The sequence below is a fragment of the Geotrypetes seraphini genome, chromosome 18, assembly GCF_902459505.1.
Source record: "Geotrypetes seraphini chromosome 18, aGeoSer1.1, whole genome shotgun sequence".
NCBI classification, from domain to species: Eukaryota; Metazoa; Chordata; class Amphibia; order Gymnophiona; family Dermophiidae; genus Geotrypetes; species Geotrypetes seraphini.
This window is the reverse complement of record NC_047101.1, coordinates 26,601,578-26,617,615: the sequence shown is the minus strand read 5'-3', so window position 1 is coordinate 26,617,615 and position 16,038 is coordinate 26,601,578. Positions and strand designations below refer to the sequence as shown.

Sequence of the window (16,038 nt, the reverse complement as noted above, 5' to 3'; positions counted from 1 at the left end):
TGGCCATTGGAATATCATCTCTATGTCTTCCCCCCATGGCCCATGATAGGACACTTGTTGCATCGCAGAGCACGGGGACCCAGTGATCTTGGTGGCCCCCGGCTGGCCGAGACTGTGGTATTCCAATCTGGTGTGGCTCCGGCAGGGTTGGGGACTTCGACTGCCCTGTCACCCTCTTCTTACTCGGGGACAGTCGTTCTGCTTTGGTCTTACGGTATAGTTCTTGAGCGCGTCCTTGACAGCCCAGGGCTATTCGACCACGGTGATTGCCACATTACTGCACAGCAGGAGAAAGTCCACGGTGGCGGCCTATGCGAAGGCTTGGAACTGTACCAGGCTTGGTGTTCCAGTCATCAGGAGGATGCCTCTGTTCCTTGAGTATTGGACTTTCTGCAGGATGGCCTGAAAAAGGGCCTTGCTGTTGCTTCACTCAGGGTTCAGATAACTCTTTTTCTAATAATTTATATTCTGCATATCCTACAATTCTATGCAGATTACAAATTATTCAGGTACTCAAGCATTTTTCCCCATCTGTCCCGATGGGCTCCCTATCTAATGTACCTGGGGCAATGGGGATTAAGTGACTTACCCAGGGTCACAAGGAGCAGTTGTCACAAGCCCAGCACTACAGTTAGCCTTGTTCCAGGTAGAAACATAGAAACATAGAAAGATGACGGCAGAAAAGGGCCAAGGCCCATCAAGTCTGCCCACTCTATAGACCCTCCCCTTAAGATTAGCCAATGTTTTGCCCTGACCCACGTAGTGATCCCACATGGGCGTCCCATTTATTCTTAAAATCTGGCACGCTGCTGGCCTCGATTACCTGTACTGGAAGCTTGTTCCATTGATCAATCACTCGCTCCGTGAAAAAATACTTCCTGGTGTCGCCGTGAAATTTCCCGCCCTTGAGTTTGAGCGGGTGCCCCCTTGTGGTTGAGGGGCCTCTGAGAAGGAAAATGTTATCTTCCACTTCTATACGTCCAGTGACGTATTTAAACGTCTCAATCATGTCTCCCCTCTCCCTGCGTTCCTCGAGAGTGTAGAGCTGCAAATTGTTTAGTCTTGCTTCGTACGAGAGACCTTTAAGCCCTGAGACCATTCTGGTGGCCATCCTTTGGACCGACTCAACCCTCTGCACGTCTTTGCGGTAATGTGGCTTCCAGAATTGCACGCAGTATTCCAGATGAGGTCTCACCATGGTCCTGTACAGTGGCATTATGACAGCAGGCTTTCTGCTGACGAAACTTCTACGGATGCAACCCAGCATCTGCCTTGCCCTTGAGGAAGCCTTCTCCACCTGATTGGCAGATTTCATGTCTGCACTAATGATTACTCCTAAATCTCGTTCCGCTGAAGTCCTGGTCAAGGTCTCCCTGTTTAAGGTATAAGTTCTGCACGGGTTTCTGCTACCTAAGTGCATGACCTTACACTTCCCAGCATTGAAGCCCAGCTGCCAGGTTGAGGACCAGCATTCCAATGTACGCAGGTCCTGCGCCATGCTATCTTGTAAATTGCTCTCACTTACCATATTACATAGTTTGGCGTCGTCGGCGAATAATGTTACTTTACCTTGAAGCCCTTGAGTCAGATCTCCTATGAATATGTTGAAGAGGAGCGGACCCAAGACCGAGCCCTGCGGCACCCCGCTGGTCACCTCCGATGTCTCAGAGAAAGTACCGTTAACCATCACCCTCTGAAGTCTGCCACTCAGCCAATCATTGACCCATGCCGTTAGAGTCTCTCCTAACCCCATCGATTTCATCTTGTTTAACAGGTAGAAAGCTGATCAGTGCAGCAGCTCTACTACTGACATGGACCAGGACTTAGATTCTGAAGTGGTTTCTCAAGAACAGGAGCCCTGGAAGAGTTTAGGACATTAGGATAAAAACACCTTTAAACCCAAGCCAGTCACTGTTAGGATACAGTCTAAGAAACAGACACTGCTTCCTTTAGGCACACACCTGCTTAGGTTAATTGCAGAGTAGGAGAAAGCCCAGGGAGAGCTGAAGCCTACCCATCCCCCACATAGGCTTGGGCATGGCTCTCACAGAGAAAGGCAGTGCAAGCCAAGGAGAGACAGAAATGAATTGGGAGAAATCCTTACCTGTTAATCAGCTGCCAAGCCTAGGACCTGAGGAGGCAACCAGATTGCTCTGCCACCAGTGGGTGAAGAAATGGACGTGAGTTGAAGCTTTCTTTTTGACTATTTTTTGGCTGGAGTAAAGAAGCTGATACTGCTTTGTGTTTTTTGATAAAAGGACTGTGTTATGCTGGCTGGTTTTTGTTCCCAGCAGTTTGAAGCAAATTTGAAAGCTTGTATGAGCAGCTGAAAGGGAATTGCCCTACCTGAAAAGGACTTTTGTTTTTGCTGTTTGTTGAAGAAGATAGTATAAAGGCTGTTACAATTGCTACATTAGAGCACAGCTAAACTCTGAGAGCACTTGTCCTTGCTGTCTGCAGAACTTTGTATTTGGGGTTTTTTTTTCTGCTTTTGAAGTTACAAGCCATTCATTGCTGCAATGGGGATTGTGGGGCAGAATCCACATGAGATCCAAGGGTTGGGATTGCGGGGCCTAACAGGCCATTACTTTAAGTGGATTTAGTAATTCCCCACTCCTCCAACTTTCCAGAGTTGGTGGGGGGAGCCTGACTCCATTTAAGCAGGCAGTGAGATTGGTTGGAGAAAGTTTTGCGGCTCAGTGAACACTGAAATACTAGAGAATGACACGGGGAAAAAAATCTGTCCCCGTCACTGCCCCGTCCCTGCAGCATCTAACCTTCCCCTTCGCCACCTCACCGCCCTTCAGCGGCCCGAGAATTTCCCTCCCTCCCCCTTACCTTTGCGGCACTTTAGTAAAGAAACTTACTGAAGCCTGCCTGCCTGCAGTCACATATGTGTGGGCGGAAGCTTCTCCTCTGACACAACTGGTGACCGCACGCCTTCCCTCCCTTAACTGCGGGGACAAGGCCATTCACCGCTCCACTGCAGTGAGCAATTCCCCCCCCCCCCCCCCCACCGTTTCAGCGGGTAACTGCCACTGTGTCAGGACAGAAGACCTTTTTCAGTTTCTTCTTTTTCTCACACACAGGGCAGTTTCACATCCACCCCACATCTCACCCTGAGGAACAGATTCCAGATCTTACAGGAAGGAACAGCAGACGAGGAACAGGAAGATGCTCAACACACAGCTCCAGTTCTGGGGACAACTGATCGAACCCCCCCCCCCCCCCCCCCCGAAGAAGCGCAGAGTAATAGTCATTGGGGACTCCATGCTGAGAGGCACCGAGGGACCTATTTGCAGACCGGATATGCAATCAAGAGAGGTTTGCACTCTGCCTGGAGCCAGGATCCGAGATGTCACCGCCTGCCTAGATGGACTTCTTAAGTCCCAGGACCACTTCCCCATGCTTCTCATCCACGTCGGAACGAACGACACTGCCAGGAACACCCCGGAGGACATACCCAAAGACTTTGGAGCCCTGGGTGAGAAGCTGAGGTGGTCGGGAGCGCATCCGGAGGACTAACGAGTGGCTACACGGATGGTGCAGGGAAATGAACTTCGGATTCCTAAACCATGGAGAGGCACTGCAGGGACCAGACGGACTACACCTGACCAGCAGAGGTAAGAACGTCTTTGGACATCGACTAGCCCGCCTACTTCGTAGGGCTTTAAACTAGGTAAGTTGGGGGAGGGTATCCACTCACACACCAGCGCAGTAAGTAACTATCCTGACGAGGTAAGTCACAACTCCACTTCTGAGTCCAGGGTAAGTACCCACATTGCAAACAATTCCTTAAAAATCATACTAACTCAGGCGGAAAGCCCCCCACAGGGACTTAGCGAACATAAGGTATGGAGGGCTATGTATGTTAATGCGCACAGTTTAGGCAACAAAATTCTAGAATTGGAGACGGAAATAATGAACGCCGAACTAGACGTGGTGGCGATATCCGAGACTTTGTTCATGGACTCTCATGAATGGGATAAGGCTATACCGGTTTATAACCTACTTCGTCGAGACAAAGAAGGCAAGTTAGGAGGGGGGGGTAGTGCTATACACAAAAGAGGACATCAAAACTACCAGAATCACAGATGTCAAGTACACTGGAGAATCCCTTTGGGTGAACCTGGCCAGGGGTACCAAAAAATGCCTGTATCTTGGTGTAGTATACAGACCTCCAAGACAACTAGAAGACAAGGACTTGGAACTAATCGAGGACATAGAGAATATCACTTTACGTGGGGACACTGTACTGTTAGGAGACTTCAATATGCCCGATGCAGATTGGAACACACTTTCAGCGACTACCAGTGGCAGCAGAAGGCTATTAACCTCCATAAAAGGAGCACGACTCAAACAAATGGTATTGGAACCCACCAGGGATCAGGCGATACTGGACCTAGTACTCACAAACGGAGAAAGCGTCTCAGACGTTTTGGTAAGCGATACACTAGCCTCCAGCGATCACAACATGGTGTGGTTCAACCTCAAGAAAAGTTCCTCTAGATCCAACACGTCAACAAAGCTACTCAAATTTCGGGGAACTGACTTCGAACTCATGGCAGATTTCGTCCATCGGGCACTGCAAAACCAAGCTGAAACCGATAATGTGGAGACGGATGTGGTCAACCCTGAATTCTACCCTACACGAAGCAACAAACCGCTACATAAAAACAGTGAGCAAACGGCGAAGAAACAATAAGACCCCAATGGTTCACAGCGGAGATCTCGGACCTCGTTAAAGAAAAGAAAAGAGCATTTATTTCCTACAAACAATCGGAGAAAAGGGAAGCTAAATCAGACTATATAACCAGGTCTAAAGCAGTCAAAATGACTGTCAGAGAGGCCAAGCTTCGAATAGAAGAAAATCTAGCGAAGAACATTAAGAAGGGGGACAAATCCTTCTTCAGGTATATTAGTGACAGAAAAAGAAACACAGACAGGATAGTACGCCTTAAAAAACCAGACGGGAATTATATAGAATCAGACTCCGATAAAGCAGAACTTCTAAATGAATACTTCTGCTCAGTCTTCACTCGCGAGGCGCTGGGGTCCGGTCCATATTTGCAGGCAAGGCAAAGCTCGGAAGACCCATTTCGGAATTTCGAGTTCACACCCAGCGATGTCTACCGCAAATTATCAAGTCTCAAGGTGAACAAGGCCATGGGACCAGACAATCTACATCCCAGGGTGCTCAGAGAGTTGTGTGATGTCCTAGCAGAACCGTTGTCCATGCTGTTCAATCTATCACTGAGTACGGGGAGAGTCCCCTTGGACTGGAAAACAGCTAACGTCACTCCACTGCACAAAAAGGGTTGCAGGGCAGAGGCTGCGAATTACAGACCGGTGAGTCTCACATCAATAGTGAGTAAACTCATGGAAACACTACTTAAACATGAATTAGATACAATCCTGAGGGAGGAGAATCTAAGGGATCCTCATCAACATGGATTTACCAAGGGTAGGTCCTGCCAATCCAATCTAATTAGCTTCTTTGACTGGGTCACTAGAAAACTGGATTTGGGAGAGTCCTTGGACTTCAGTAAAGCTTTTGATAGCGTTCCACACCATAGGTTATTGAGCAAAATAAAATCGATGGGATTAGGAGAAATACTAACTACATGGGTCAAGGATTGGCTAAGTGGTAGACTTCAGAGGGTAGTGGTTATCGGTACCCTCTCCACAACGTCGGAGGTAACCAGTGGAGTGCCGCAGGGCTCGGTCTTAGGCCCGATCCTCTTCAACATATTCATAGGAGACCTGACTAAGGGGCTTCAAGGTACAATACCATTATTCGCCGATGACGCCAAACTATGTAACATAGTATGTAATAGCAAGTTGCCTGACGGTATGACACAGGACCTACTCTTGTTGGAACATTGGTCCTCGACTTGGCAACTTAGTTTCAACGCTAAGAAGTGTAAGGTCATGCACCTTGGCAGTAGAAATCTGTGCAGAAATTACACCCTAAATGGTGAGACCTTAACTAGGACTGCAGCAGAGTGTGATTTAGGAGTAATCGTTAGTGAAGACATGAAAGCTGCTAATCAAGTGGAGAAGGCTTCATCCAAGGCTAGACAAATATTGGGGTGTATCTGTAAAAGTTTCGTTAGCAGGAAGCCCGAGGTCATTATGCCATTGTACAGATCCATGGTGAGACCTCACCTGGAATACTGTGTACAATTCTGGAGGCCACACTACCGAAATGATGTGCTAAGAGTTGAGTCAGTTCAACGAATGGCCACCAGGATGGTCTCAGGGCTCAAGGATCTCTCATACGAGGAGAGACTGACTAAATTGCGGCTGTACTCTCTCGAAGAATGTAGGGAGAGGGAAGACATGATTGAGACGTTTAAATATATCACCGGTCGTATCGAGGAGAAAGAGGATATTTTCTTTCTTAAAGGACCCTCGGCGACAAGAGGACATCCACTAAAAATCAGGGGCGGGAGATTTCATGGTGACATCAGTAAGTACTTCTTCACCGAAAGAGTAGTTGACCATTGGAATGAACTTCCAGTGCAGGTGATCGAGGCCAACAGCTTGCCAGATTTTAAGAAAAAATGGGATGCACATGTGGGATCTCTAAGAGGGTAAATTGGGGGAGGGCAATCAGAGTGGGTAGACTTGATGGGCTATGAGTTATCTAAGAGGGTAAAGTTAGGGGGGTGGGTCATTAGTGTGGGCAGACTTGATGGGCTATAGCCCTTTTCTGCCATCATTTTCTATGTTTCTATGTCATTCTCTAATACTTACCTGTTTGTGTTTTGTTTTCACTTGGAGAAATGCCAGAAGTTTAAATTCCTGGACTTACACTGAAGCAAGGGTGTTGTCAGCCATGTGTTGACCTGGCAGCCAGAGGGGCTGCAGTGCAAATTACAGGAACAGATTAACTGTTTGATTTTTGGCTTTATTTGATGGGTTTTTTATCACCTGTAAGAAGGAACTGTTAGACCCTTATTTACAGGGAATTGACATGGCCAGGCCACTGGACTAATGCTAGTTTTCTTTTGATACATGTTTTGAACATCGGCTGAGTACAAAATAAAAGCTTACTTTATTTGAACAGTGGCTGGAATGTGGCCTTATTGTGATTTTGGAAGCTTGTGCCATTCTATTATTTTCCCAGCAGGGCCTTCACCTTTTGGAGGTGCGCCAAGGTCATACATAGCACTTAGCAAGGGTACCCGCCTCAGGGCCCGGCCCCACAACCACAGGGGGATCCGTTTTCATTGTTGCTGTTTTGCATAGGTTAATACGAGCAGAATTGATTGTTTGGCAGGGAGTTCCCCATTTCCCGCTCTCTCGTTTCTTGTTTTTTCCTGTAGTGGTTCCTGGCTGCTTGAAGACTAACTGAGGTCCAGGGAGCAATTCTCCAGGGTATGATAAAAGCTTTAACTCCTCCTTCTGCTATCAATTGAAGTTTCCTACAGCTTATGGCAAGCCAGGATAGACAACTCCCATCCATCCTGGAATACAGTGTGGATTTACAAGAAAGAAGATTAGCAGAGGTAAGAACCTAATGTTTTGATCTCTTCAAACTTCTGGTTTAGGGCTCTCCTGTTCTCAGCATTCTCTTCTTCCACACTCTGCACTATGCTTTCTCTTTCTTCCATTCTTTCATTTTGCCTAAGCAACTGGTCCCAAACTTCTAGCAGTTGCCTCTGGAGGTGGTTCTTTTCCGCCTTTAACTGAGCTACACACTTAACAGTGAGTAAATAAACCTCCAACAGGTCTTTAATCTTGCAGTCAGCCTCATCTAGCTCACTAGCTAGATCTTGAGGTGGGTCCTGAAACTCTACCAGTGGCTCTTCCAAGGGTTCTGACACTTCCCCTGGCTAGAACATCATGGCAGACCACGACCCTGCTTCTTTAGCCACTTCCATCCCATAGTGGTTAGCTTTTTTTCTCCCTCTGTGGGTGTACTTGGAACATGTGCTTAAATCTCCCTGTTGTCCATAACAAATCCCTTTCTCCTTCATGGGGCTTCTGGATTTGGACTGCCATTCTCTCCTTTGCCCAGAAATCAGTCCAAACCCAGAAGCCCCATGAAGGAGAAGGGGATTTGTTATGGACAACAGGTAGAGAGGTTAAGTGCCTGTTCCAAGTACACCCACAGAGGGAGAAAGAAGCTAAAAAAGAGTCAGAACCCCTGGAAGAGCCAGTTATATCAAACATCTACCTTGAACAACCCTTATCTCTATTATGAGGCTAACGATATCTAATTTTTCTACAAAGTAAGATTGCTTACCTGGTAACAGGTGTTTTCTGTGGACAGCAAGATAAGTCAGTCACACAAGCCTGCTATCCACCCCCCACTATTGAATCTTCTAATATTAGGCAAAGAACCTGTAAAGAGAAGAGATCAATCATTAAACAGGAAATATTGCACAAGCTCAGTAAGCTTATCATTGACTGTATTGAACTTTGAGAAAAAGCAACCCAACACTTGGTGGTGTCAAATGAAGTCATCTACTTAGCTGATGTAAGCAACTTTGCTTTATCTTTTTTTCTCAATATTTTATGCACTATTACAGGGTTATAATTTCATACCTAGTTCCTGATGTTCACTTTCACTTTGTTTTATTCTTTTCTTTTTCATCCAACTTGCAGCATCACTGTAGAAACTGTGGTGATATCTTCTGCAATAATTGTTCCAACAACGAGCTTTCACTGCCATCCTATCCTAAACCAGTGCGTGTGTGTGATGCCTGCCATACACTTCTGTTGCAGAGATGTTCCTCTAATGCCTCATAAAGATCAAAATCTTTATACAATGGAAAGAAGACAGATTGAAGTTTGTAAAAGTCTTAGTATTTACAATTCATTGTTTCTAGTTATTGGCCAAAAAGTCAGTATAAAAATATCACAGAATAGATTTTGCTTATGAGAAACAAGTTATATTTATGAAGAGAAAGTTTTATATTGAGAGGATAAATGAAGCATTTAAAATAAAAGAAGAGATTTTTTTATATCATATAAAGTGTTGGAAGTATTAATTTCTTTTAACATGATGCCTATTCTATTATGACATCTGGATGTTCAGATCCTATTATAGAACACAGTCCAAGCATACCTAAATGTAGACCAGGTCAATGACAGGCTTAAATGGGTGTACCTAAATGCAGCAAACAATCTGTGCAACTTATTCTATAAATGTTATTTCCCCCTGCAATTGTATGCTATGCTGCTTTTACATTGCCCTTACAGAATAGCACGTAGGCTACTTGTCCACATAAACTTTTTTCCTGCATTTACACATTGAAATGTCATATAAATGCAGAACATTAAACATAAACAAAACTATACTTAAGGAAGTCACTAAGGTAAAGATACTCGGGGTCTTTTTGGACCGGAAATTGAACTATCATGATCAAATAAGTTGAATCATCACTGAATATTTTAATACACTCAGTCATATCAAAAATTGATTTTGTACAAGGGAATAACCTTAAAAGAAATGCGTAGATTGTAAATCCTTAAAAACACTGCAATAAAAATAATTACCAAAAGAAAAAACTTTGATCATGTGTCTCCCATCTTAAAGGAAAAGCACTGGTTACCTATAAATTATAGAACTACATATAAAATAGCATTACTTACACACAAAACATTAATGAACAAGGCTCCTGCATTCCTAGAAAGGCTTCTAATCCCTTATATTCCTACAAAATCTTTAAGTTCTGAAGAAAAATCCCATCACTAAGACTTTATTCAAGGCAGTACACAATCTTTTCTGTCACAGTCCTTCAAATCTGGAATTCGATCCCAATCAATATAAAAGGAAAAAAAATTACTTAGGAAGTTTAAAAGTCTTTTGAAAAGCTGGCTTTTTAAGGACGCCTTTAACTGAGTTATTTGAATTCTATATAATCAGGATACTCTACAGCGGACTAATAGTGTTGTTAAGTGAAAATTAAGCGGGTAACCTTTTCCCATCCTTGTTTCATTACCTATGCCCTTTTTATTTTGTTTATGAATTGTATTTAATCCTTTTGGGGGGTTTTGTCCTCCTGTGTCTTGTTTTGTCAAAAGTATTAATTGTCTGGTTTAATCAAAGTGGGGTTTTTTCTCTTACCCTGATTTTATTCTTATTTGTAAATCGCATTGGATTATGATTTTGCAATCAAATCAAATTTTTAAATAAACTTGAAACTAAATAAACAAACTTGTATTGAAAATGCAACTGTGGACAGATCTCAAACGCCCAAGTGTTTAATAATATTGAAAGCAAAAACACTTCAATGGGGCTTTAATCATCATCATTGGTATGTCCTCAAATTGTATGTGTAATTTACACCTGCAATAGTGTGCTTTTAATATCTATATTACGTGATTGATAATTGGTAGCATTAAAGATATTTTCTTGTCTAATTCTTATTTTCCATATATTGTAGCTTATTACATTCAGAATTCAACTGAACAACATAAATAGCACTTAGCTTTGTTCCCAACGGAACCTCGGCCTGTCCGTTTCACTGTAAAAACGGCTTCCTCGGGGTTAGTGCTATATTTCAATAGGAAATCCAAAATATTTTTATCGATCGATTTACAAGTGCACTAAAAAGAAAAATACAAACACCAATAAGTGATTGGACTAAACAGAGTGTTAACTTGATTTGCGAGCACGCCCCCCCCCCCCCCCCCGAGAACCAGCATCGTTCCCCCCCCCACCTGAACAACTTGAAATTTACCCCCTGTCTGGCACCGGCACGCAGCCCACAGGACGTGCCGGTGCCGCTTGAAGAACTTCCTGCCTTGGAGAGAGGGAGAATTAGAAGGCCTTGAGCATGCGCAGATGCATGCTCAAGGCCCAGCAGAGGCAGGAAGTTCTTCAAGCAGCACCGGCACATCCTGTGGGCTGCATGCCGGTGCTAGACAGGGGGGGGGAGTAAGTTTCAAGTTGTTTTGGGGGGAGGGGGGGAGAAGTGCCAGGGGTGGGAACGTATCAAGCAAGTTTCCATTATTTCCTATGGGGAAACTCACTTTGATATATGAGTATTTTGGTTTACGAGCATGCTTTTGGAACTAATTATGCTCGTAAACCAAGGTTCCACTGTACCTATTGCTAAACAAATAATTGTTACACTCTTTCAAACTCACTTTTTAAACTTGCTTTACAAGTCTTGACACTTTCTACCTGGCTCATATTTTAGAGCCAACTAAATGCTGCTTATCCCAGGACAAGCAGGCATGATATTCTCACATGTGGGTGACGTCATCTACGGAGCCCCAGCGCGGACAGCTTTTCAAGCAAACTTGCTAGAAGTTTCAAGTTTGCACACTGCACCACGCATGTGCTAGCCTTCTTGCCCACTAGAGGGCGCATCCCCACCTCGTGGTCCTCAGTTCATTTTCATCCGCGGAGCCAGAAGCCCTGTGGAGAATTTGTGCTAATTGTGCCTTCTGTCGCCGCGGCTGTGTAGGGATTTTCGCACGGTCGCTGCGTTTTTTTTGTCTTCTTCTTTCTTTATTTTCTTCTTTTTCAAAAAAAAAAAAAAATCTTTTTCGTTCCGTTGCTACCGGGGGCTCCCGGTAGCCGTGGCCGAGGAACCTCGCTTGTTCCCGGCTCTCTTTTGGGCCCATGTCCCGGCCCGTAACGGGCTTTAAAAAGTGCGGGCGCTGTGAACGGCTTCTTTCAATTACTGACCCGCACGGGTGCTGTTTGCGGTGTTTGGGGCCCCATCACCCGACAGCGTCCTGCGAGAAGTGTGCCACTTTCCAGAAGCGGGCACTTAAACGCCGCAAAGCCCGCATGGCGGAACTTTTTTCTGTCGAGTCCCCTCCGGGGAAGGCCTCGAGTTCGGCCTCGGCTTCGGCCCCGGCCTTGACCTCGGCCTCGACGTCGGCATCGACCTCAGCTTCGGCACCCTCGGCTTCGCCTCGGGCCTCGATGCCTTCGAAACAGCCCAAGGCCTCGGGTAAGTCTCCGCTTCCCTCCTCAGCTCCAGGATCGTCCAAAAAGCCATCCTCGGGCTCGTCGGCGGGTGGGTCCGCCTCTGTTAAACCCAAGTTGCCCGCGTCCGCTGCCCCGAGGGAATACTCGAGACCGAGGTCGCCCTCTGAGGAGCAGCGGCAGGTCTTGCCACAGGGAATGTCAATCCCTGTGTTCCAAGAATTGCTCCGGGCGTTGATCGCCTCGGAGCTCACCGGGGCCATTGACCAGCTGCAGCAGGCTTCGGCCTCGGCGGCTTCGGCCCCGGTGGCTTCGGCCTCGGTGGCCCCGCAGTTGGTGACCTCGGCCTCGGGTACCGGGGCTTCGGCTCCCGAGGCGCCCACGGCCTCGACCTCGGCGGTACCCTCGGACCCGGCTTCGCGGGATCCGCCGGAGCGTAGCGTGCGCCCGAAGGACAAGGTGCGCCGAGTGCGACGAATCTCATCTTCGTCCTCGGGGTCCTCGCGAGGTTCATCGCCCTCGGGCAGGTCTCGAGCGAGGCGCAAGCCGAGGAAGGCCAAGCGGTCTCGGACCTCGCCTCGGCGGCGTGGTCGCTCGTCGCCGGCCGGGGCCGATGCCTTGCAGGTGCGGGACCTGCGTGTCGATAACCCCATTTTGTTCCGGTCTCCGGCCAGGGAGAGCTCAAGGGGCTTCCTCGCCGGGGCCGAAGGGTCGGGCTTCGGTGCCTCGGACCCCGGGGGGATCCCCGAGGGGTTCCTTCCGACGCACCCGGTCTCCGACTCCGTCGAGGTCGCAGGACTGTGCCTCGTTGGGGTCGGGGTCGGGGAGGGAGCCCAGATACTCTCATGAGGCCTCTCCCTTCGGCTCCGCCGGGAAGCCACGGTCTCCCTCTCCTCCTGCAAAACCCTCATCCTTTACCAGGTTTGTACAGGATATGGCGGCGGCTTTGGGTGTCGACTTGTCTGAAGGGTCCACTCACACCAAGGAGTTCTTGGAGGAGCAGGATCTTCCTGCCCCTCCTAGGGAGTCCCCGCGCCTTCCGATTAACAAGGTCCTCTGTCAGACCTTCCTGCGGAATCTTGAGGCTCCTTTGACGGTCGCGGTGGTCCCCTCCAAAATGGAGTCTAAGTATCGCACCCTCCCCATCAAAGGGTTTGAGAAGGGTCAACTTTCCCATACCTCACTCCTAGTGGAATCAGCGGTCAAGAAATCGCAACCCTCCAGGGTCTCGGCGACGGTCCCGCCGAGTAGGGAGGGCCGGACCCTTGACAAATTTGGCCGTCGTCTCTATGCGAACTCTCTGATGGCTGCAAGGGTCTTGAACTATGCTTTTTCGTACTCTTCCTTCCTCCGTACGATGGTGAAGGACCTCCCCTCTTTCCGTGAGGTGATGCCGGAGTCGCATAGGGACCGGTTCGCCACCTTTAGTTCGAATCTGACCCAGCTGCGCCTATATTTATTCCGCAGTTTATGATGCGTTTGAACTCGCCTCGAGGGTGTCCGCCTGTGCAGTGGCCATGCGCCGGCTGGCGTGGCTTCGGACCCTCGAGATGGAGTCGAATTTGCAGGAACGCCTGGCAAATTTGCCTTGTGTTGGGGTGGAGTTATTTGATGACTCTCTGGATGCGGCGACGGAGCGACTGTCTAAACAGGAACGCTCCCTGGCCTCTCTGGTGCGGCCGAAGCCTAAGGCTCCTGCCCAGCGTCCCTTCCGGCAGCCCCCGAGGAGGTACCCTCAGAAGTCCACACCGGCCTTCTCCAGACCGCCCCCTCGGAGACAGCCCCAGCAAAGTAGGGGTGGCCCCTCTAAGCCTGCCGCGCAGGGGGCCGCCAAGGCCGCGCCGTCCTTTTGACGGGATACGCGGTTGGGGGCGGGCCCCCACCGCAATATCGCGCCACCCCCTCCCCATCGGGGGTCGGCTGACGGCCTTTGCCGGGGCCTGGTCGGAGATCACGTCGGACGCATGGGTGCTCAGGATAATCTCAGACGGCTATTCGCTAAACTTCTCCTGTCCGCCTCCGGACTTGCCCCCCGGGGCTTGCCCTCCCAATCGGAACCAGCTGGCCCTTCTCCTGGAGGAAGCCAGGGCCTTGTTGAGTCTCAGGGCGGTCGAGGTGGTACCTCGCGATCAGATGGGCCAGGGGTTTTACTCCCGTTACTTTTTGGTCCCAAAAAAGACCGGGGACTTGCGCCCCATTTTGGACCTCCGGAAGCTCAACAAGTTCCTGGTCCGGGAGAAGTTCCGTATGTTATCGCTCCCGGTTCTCTATCCACTTTTGGACGAGGGAGATTGGATGTGCTCCCTGGACTTGAAGGAAGCTTACACCCATGTTCCGGTGCATCCCGCTTGCCGCAAGTTCTTGCGTTTTCAGGTCGGGGATTTGCACCTGCAGTATCGGGTTCTTCCCTTCGGGCTGTCATCTTCCCCTCGGGTATTCACCAAGTGTATGGTGGTGGTGGCGGCGGCCCTGCGCTCGCGGGGTCTGCAGGTCTTTCCCTATCTGGACGATTGGCTGATCAAGGCCCCGTCCAGGGAGGGGGTTATCTTAGCGACCCGACAGACTATCAGTCTTTTGCAGGACCTGGGGTTCGAAGTAAACTTCCCCAAGTCTCAGTTGCGTCCGGCGCAGTCTCTCCAGTTCATTGGAGCCGTGCTGGACACGGTTCGCCTCCGCGCTTTTCTCCCCCCGCCTCGACGGGAGACTCTGCTTCGGTGGAGTCGCCATTGTCAAGGGCAATCGCAAATGTCGGCCCAGCACATGATGGTTTTGCTGGGCCACATGGCGTCGACGGTTCACGTTACGCCGTTCGCTCGCCTGCACTTGAGAATCGCGCAATGGACTCTGGCGTCGCAGTGGCGACAGGATCGCGATCCGGTGTCCTCCCGGATAGCAGTGATTCCTTGTTTACGTCGATCGCTCCGTTGGTGGACCGTCTCTTCCAATTTGTCAGGGGGTTTGCTGTTTCTCGTTCCTCCTCACACCAAGGTCTTGACGACGGACTCCTCCGAGTATGCGTGGGGAGCGCACCTGGAGGGTCTGAGGACGCAAGGTCTGTGGTCGGCCGAGGATCGTCGGTGCCACATCAATGTGCTGGAGCTTCGCGCCATTTTTCTAGCTGCGCGAGCTTTTGTCCACCTACTACGCGACCAGGTGGTACTCGTGCGGACGGACAACCAGGTAGCGATGTACTATGTAAACAAACAGGGGGGTACGGGCTCTTGGCCTCTGTGTCAAGAGGCCCTCCGCCTTTGGGACTGGGCGATCTCCCAGAACATGTTCCTGCGGGCGGTGTACATTCAGGGAGAGCAGAATCAGCTGGCCGACAAACTCAGTCGTCTTCTCCAGCCGCACGAATGGTCTCTGAACTCCCGAGTACTTCGAGAGGTTTTCGACCGCTGGGGTACTCCTCAGGTGGATCTGTTTGCCTCTCCGGAGACTCGCAAGCTACCCCTCTATTGCTCTCGGATTTACTCTCCGGATCGTCTCGAGGCGGATGCCTTCCTCCTCGAATGGGAGGGGAGGTTCCTTTATGCGTTTCCGCCGTTTCCTCTGATTTTGAGAACGCTGGTTCATCTCAGATCGACCGGAGCCTCCATGATCCTCGTTGCGCCTCGTTGGGCCAGGCAGCCCTGGTTCTCCCTTCTTCTTCAACTCAGTACCAGGGAACCTCTGCTTCTGCCGGTGTTTCCCTCTCTGCTGTCTCAGAGTCGGGGTTCGCTGTTGCATCCCAATCTTCAGTCTTTACATCTGACTGCTTGGTTTCTCTCCCCCTGACTTCGATTCCGGTGTCTCGGGCCGTGAGGGACGTTTTGAAGGCCTCGCGTAAGGTCTCGACTCGGCTTTGCAATACTCAAAAATGGACCAGGTTTACATCCTGGTGTTCTTTGAATAGTCTGGAACCAGTTTCGGTGCCTGTGGCTTCGGTTCTGGAGTATCTTTTGCATTTGTCTGAGTCTGGCCTGAAAACGACTTCCATTCGGGTACATCTCAGTGCCATTGCTGCATTCCATCGGCATCTTGAGGGTCGTTCTCTCTCTCTTCATCCTCTGGTGACGCGTTTCATGAAGGGGCTAGTGAATATCCATCCTCCTCTGAAACCTCCTCCGGTGGTGTGGGATCTTAATGTGGTCTTGGCT

General features: G+C 49.0%; 1 protein-coding gene across 15 annotated transcripts in view; it reads left to right on the top strand.

Moving 5' to 3' along the window:
- Window positions 1–8,980, top strand: part of RUFY1 (RUN and FYVE domain containing 1) — a 278,993-nt gene extending 270,013 nt beyond the window's left edge. For 10 of the 15 annotated variants that reach the window (XM_033926870.1, XM_033926872.1, XM_033926875.1 and 7 more), the window contains one exon: window positions 8,617–8,980. In XM_033926870.1, the coding sequence (XP_033782761.1) occupies window positions 8,617–8,760 (144 nt within the window). In that variant the 3' untranslated portion in view covers window positions 8,761–8,980. Of the gene's footprint in view, window positions 1–7,331; window positions 7,515–8,616 lie in introns of all 15 variants that reach the window. The other 5 variants (XR_004537446.1, XR_004537447.1, XR_004537444.1 and 2 more) reach the window with 2 other exon arrangements.
- The last annotated feature ends 7,058 nt before the right edge of the window (window positions 8,981–16,038 follow it).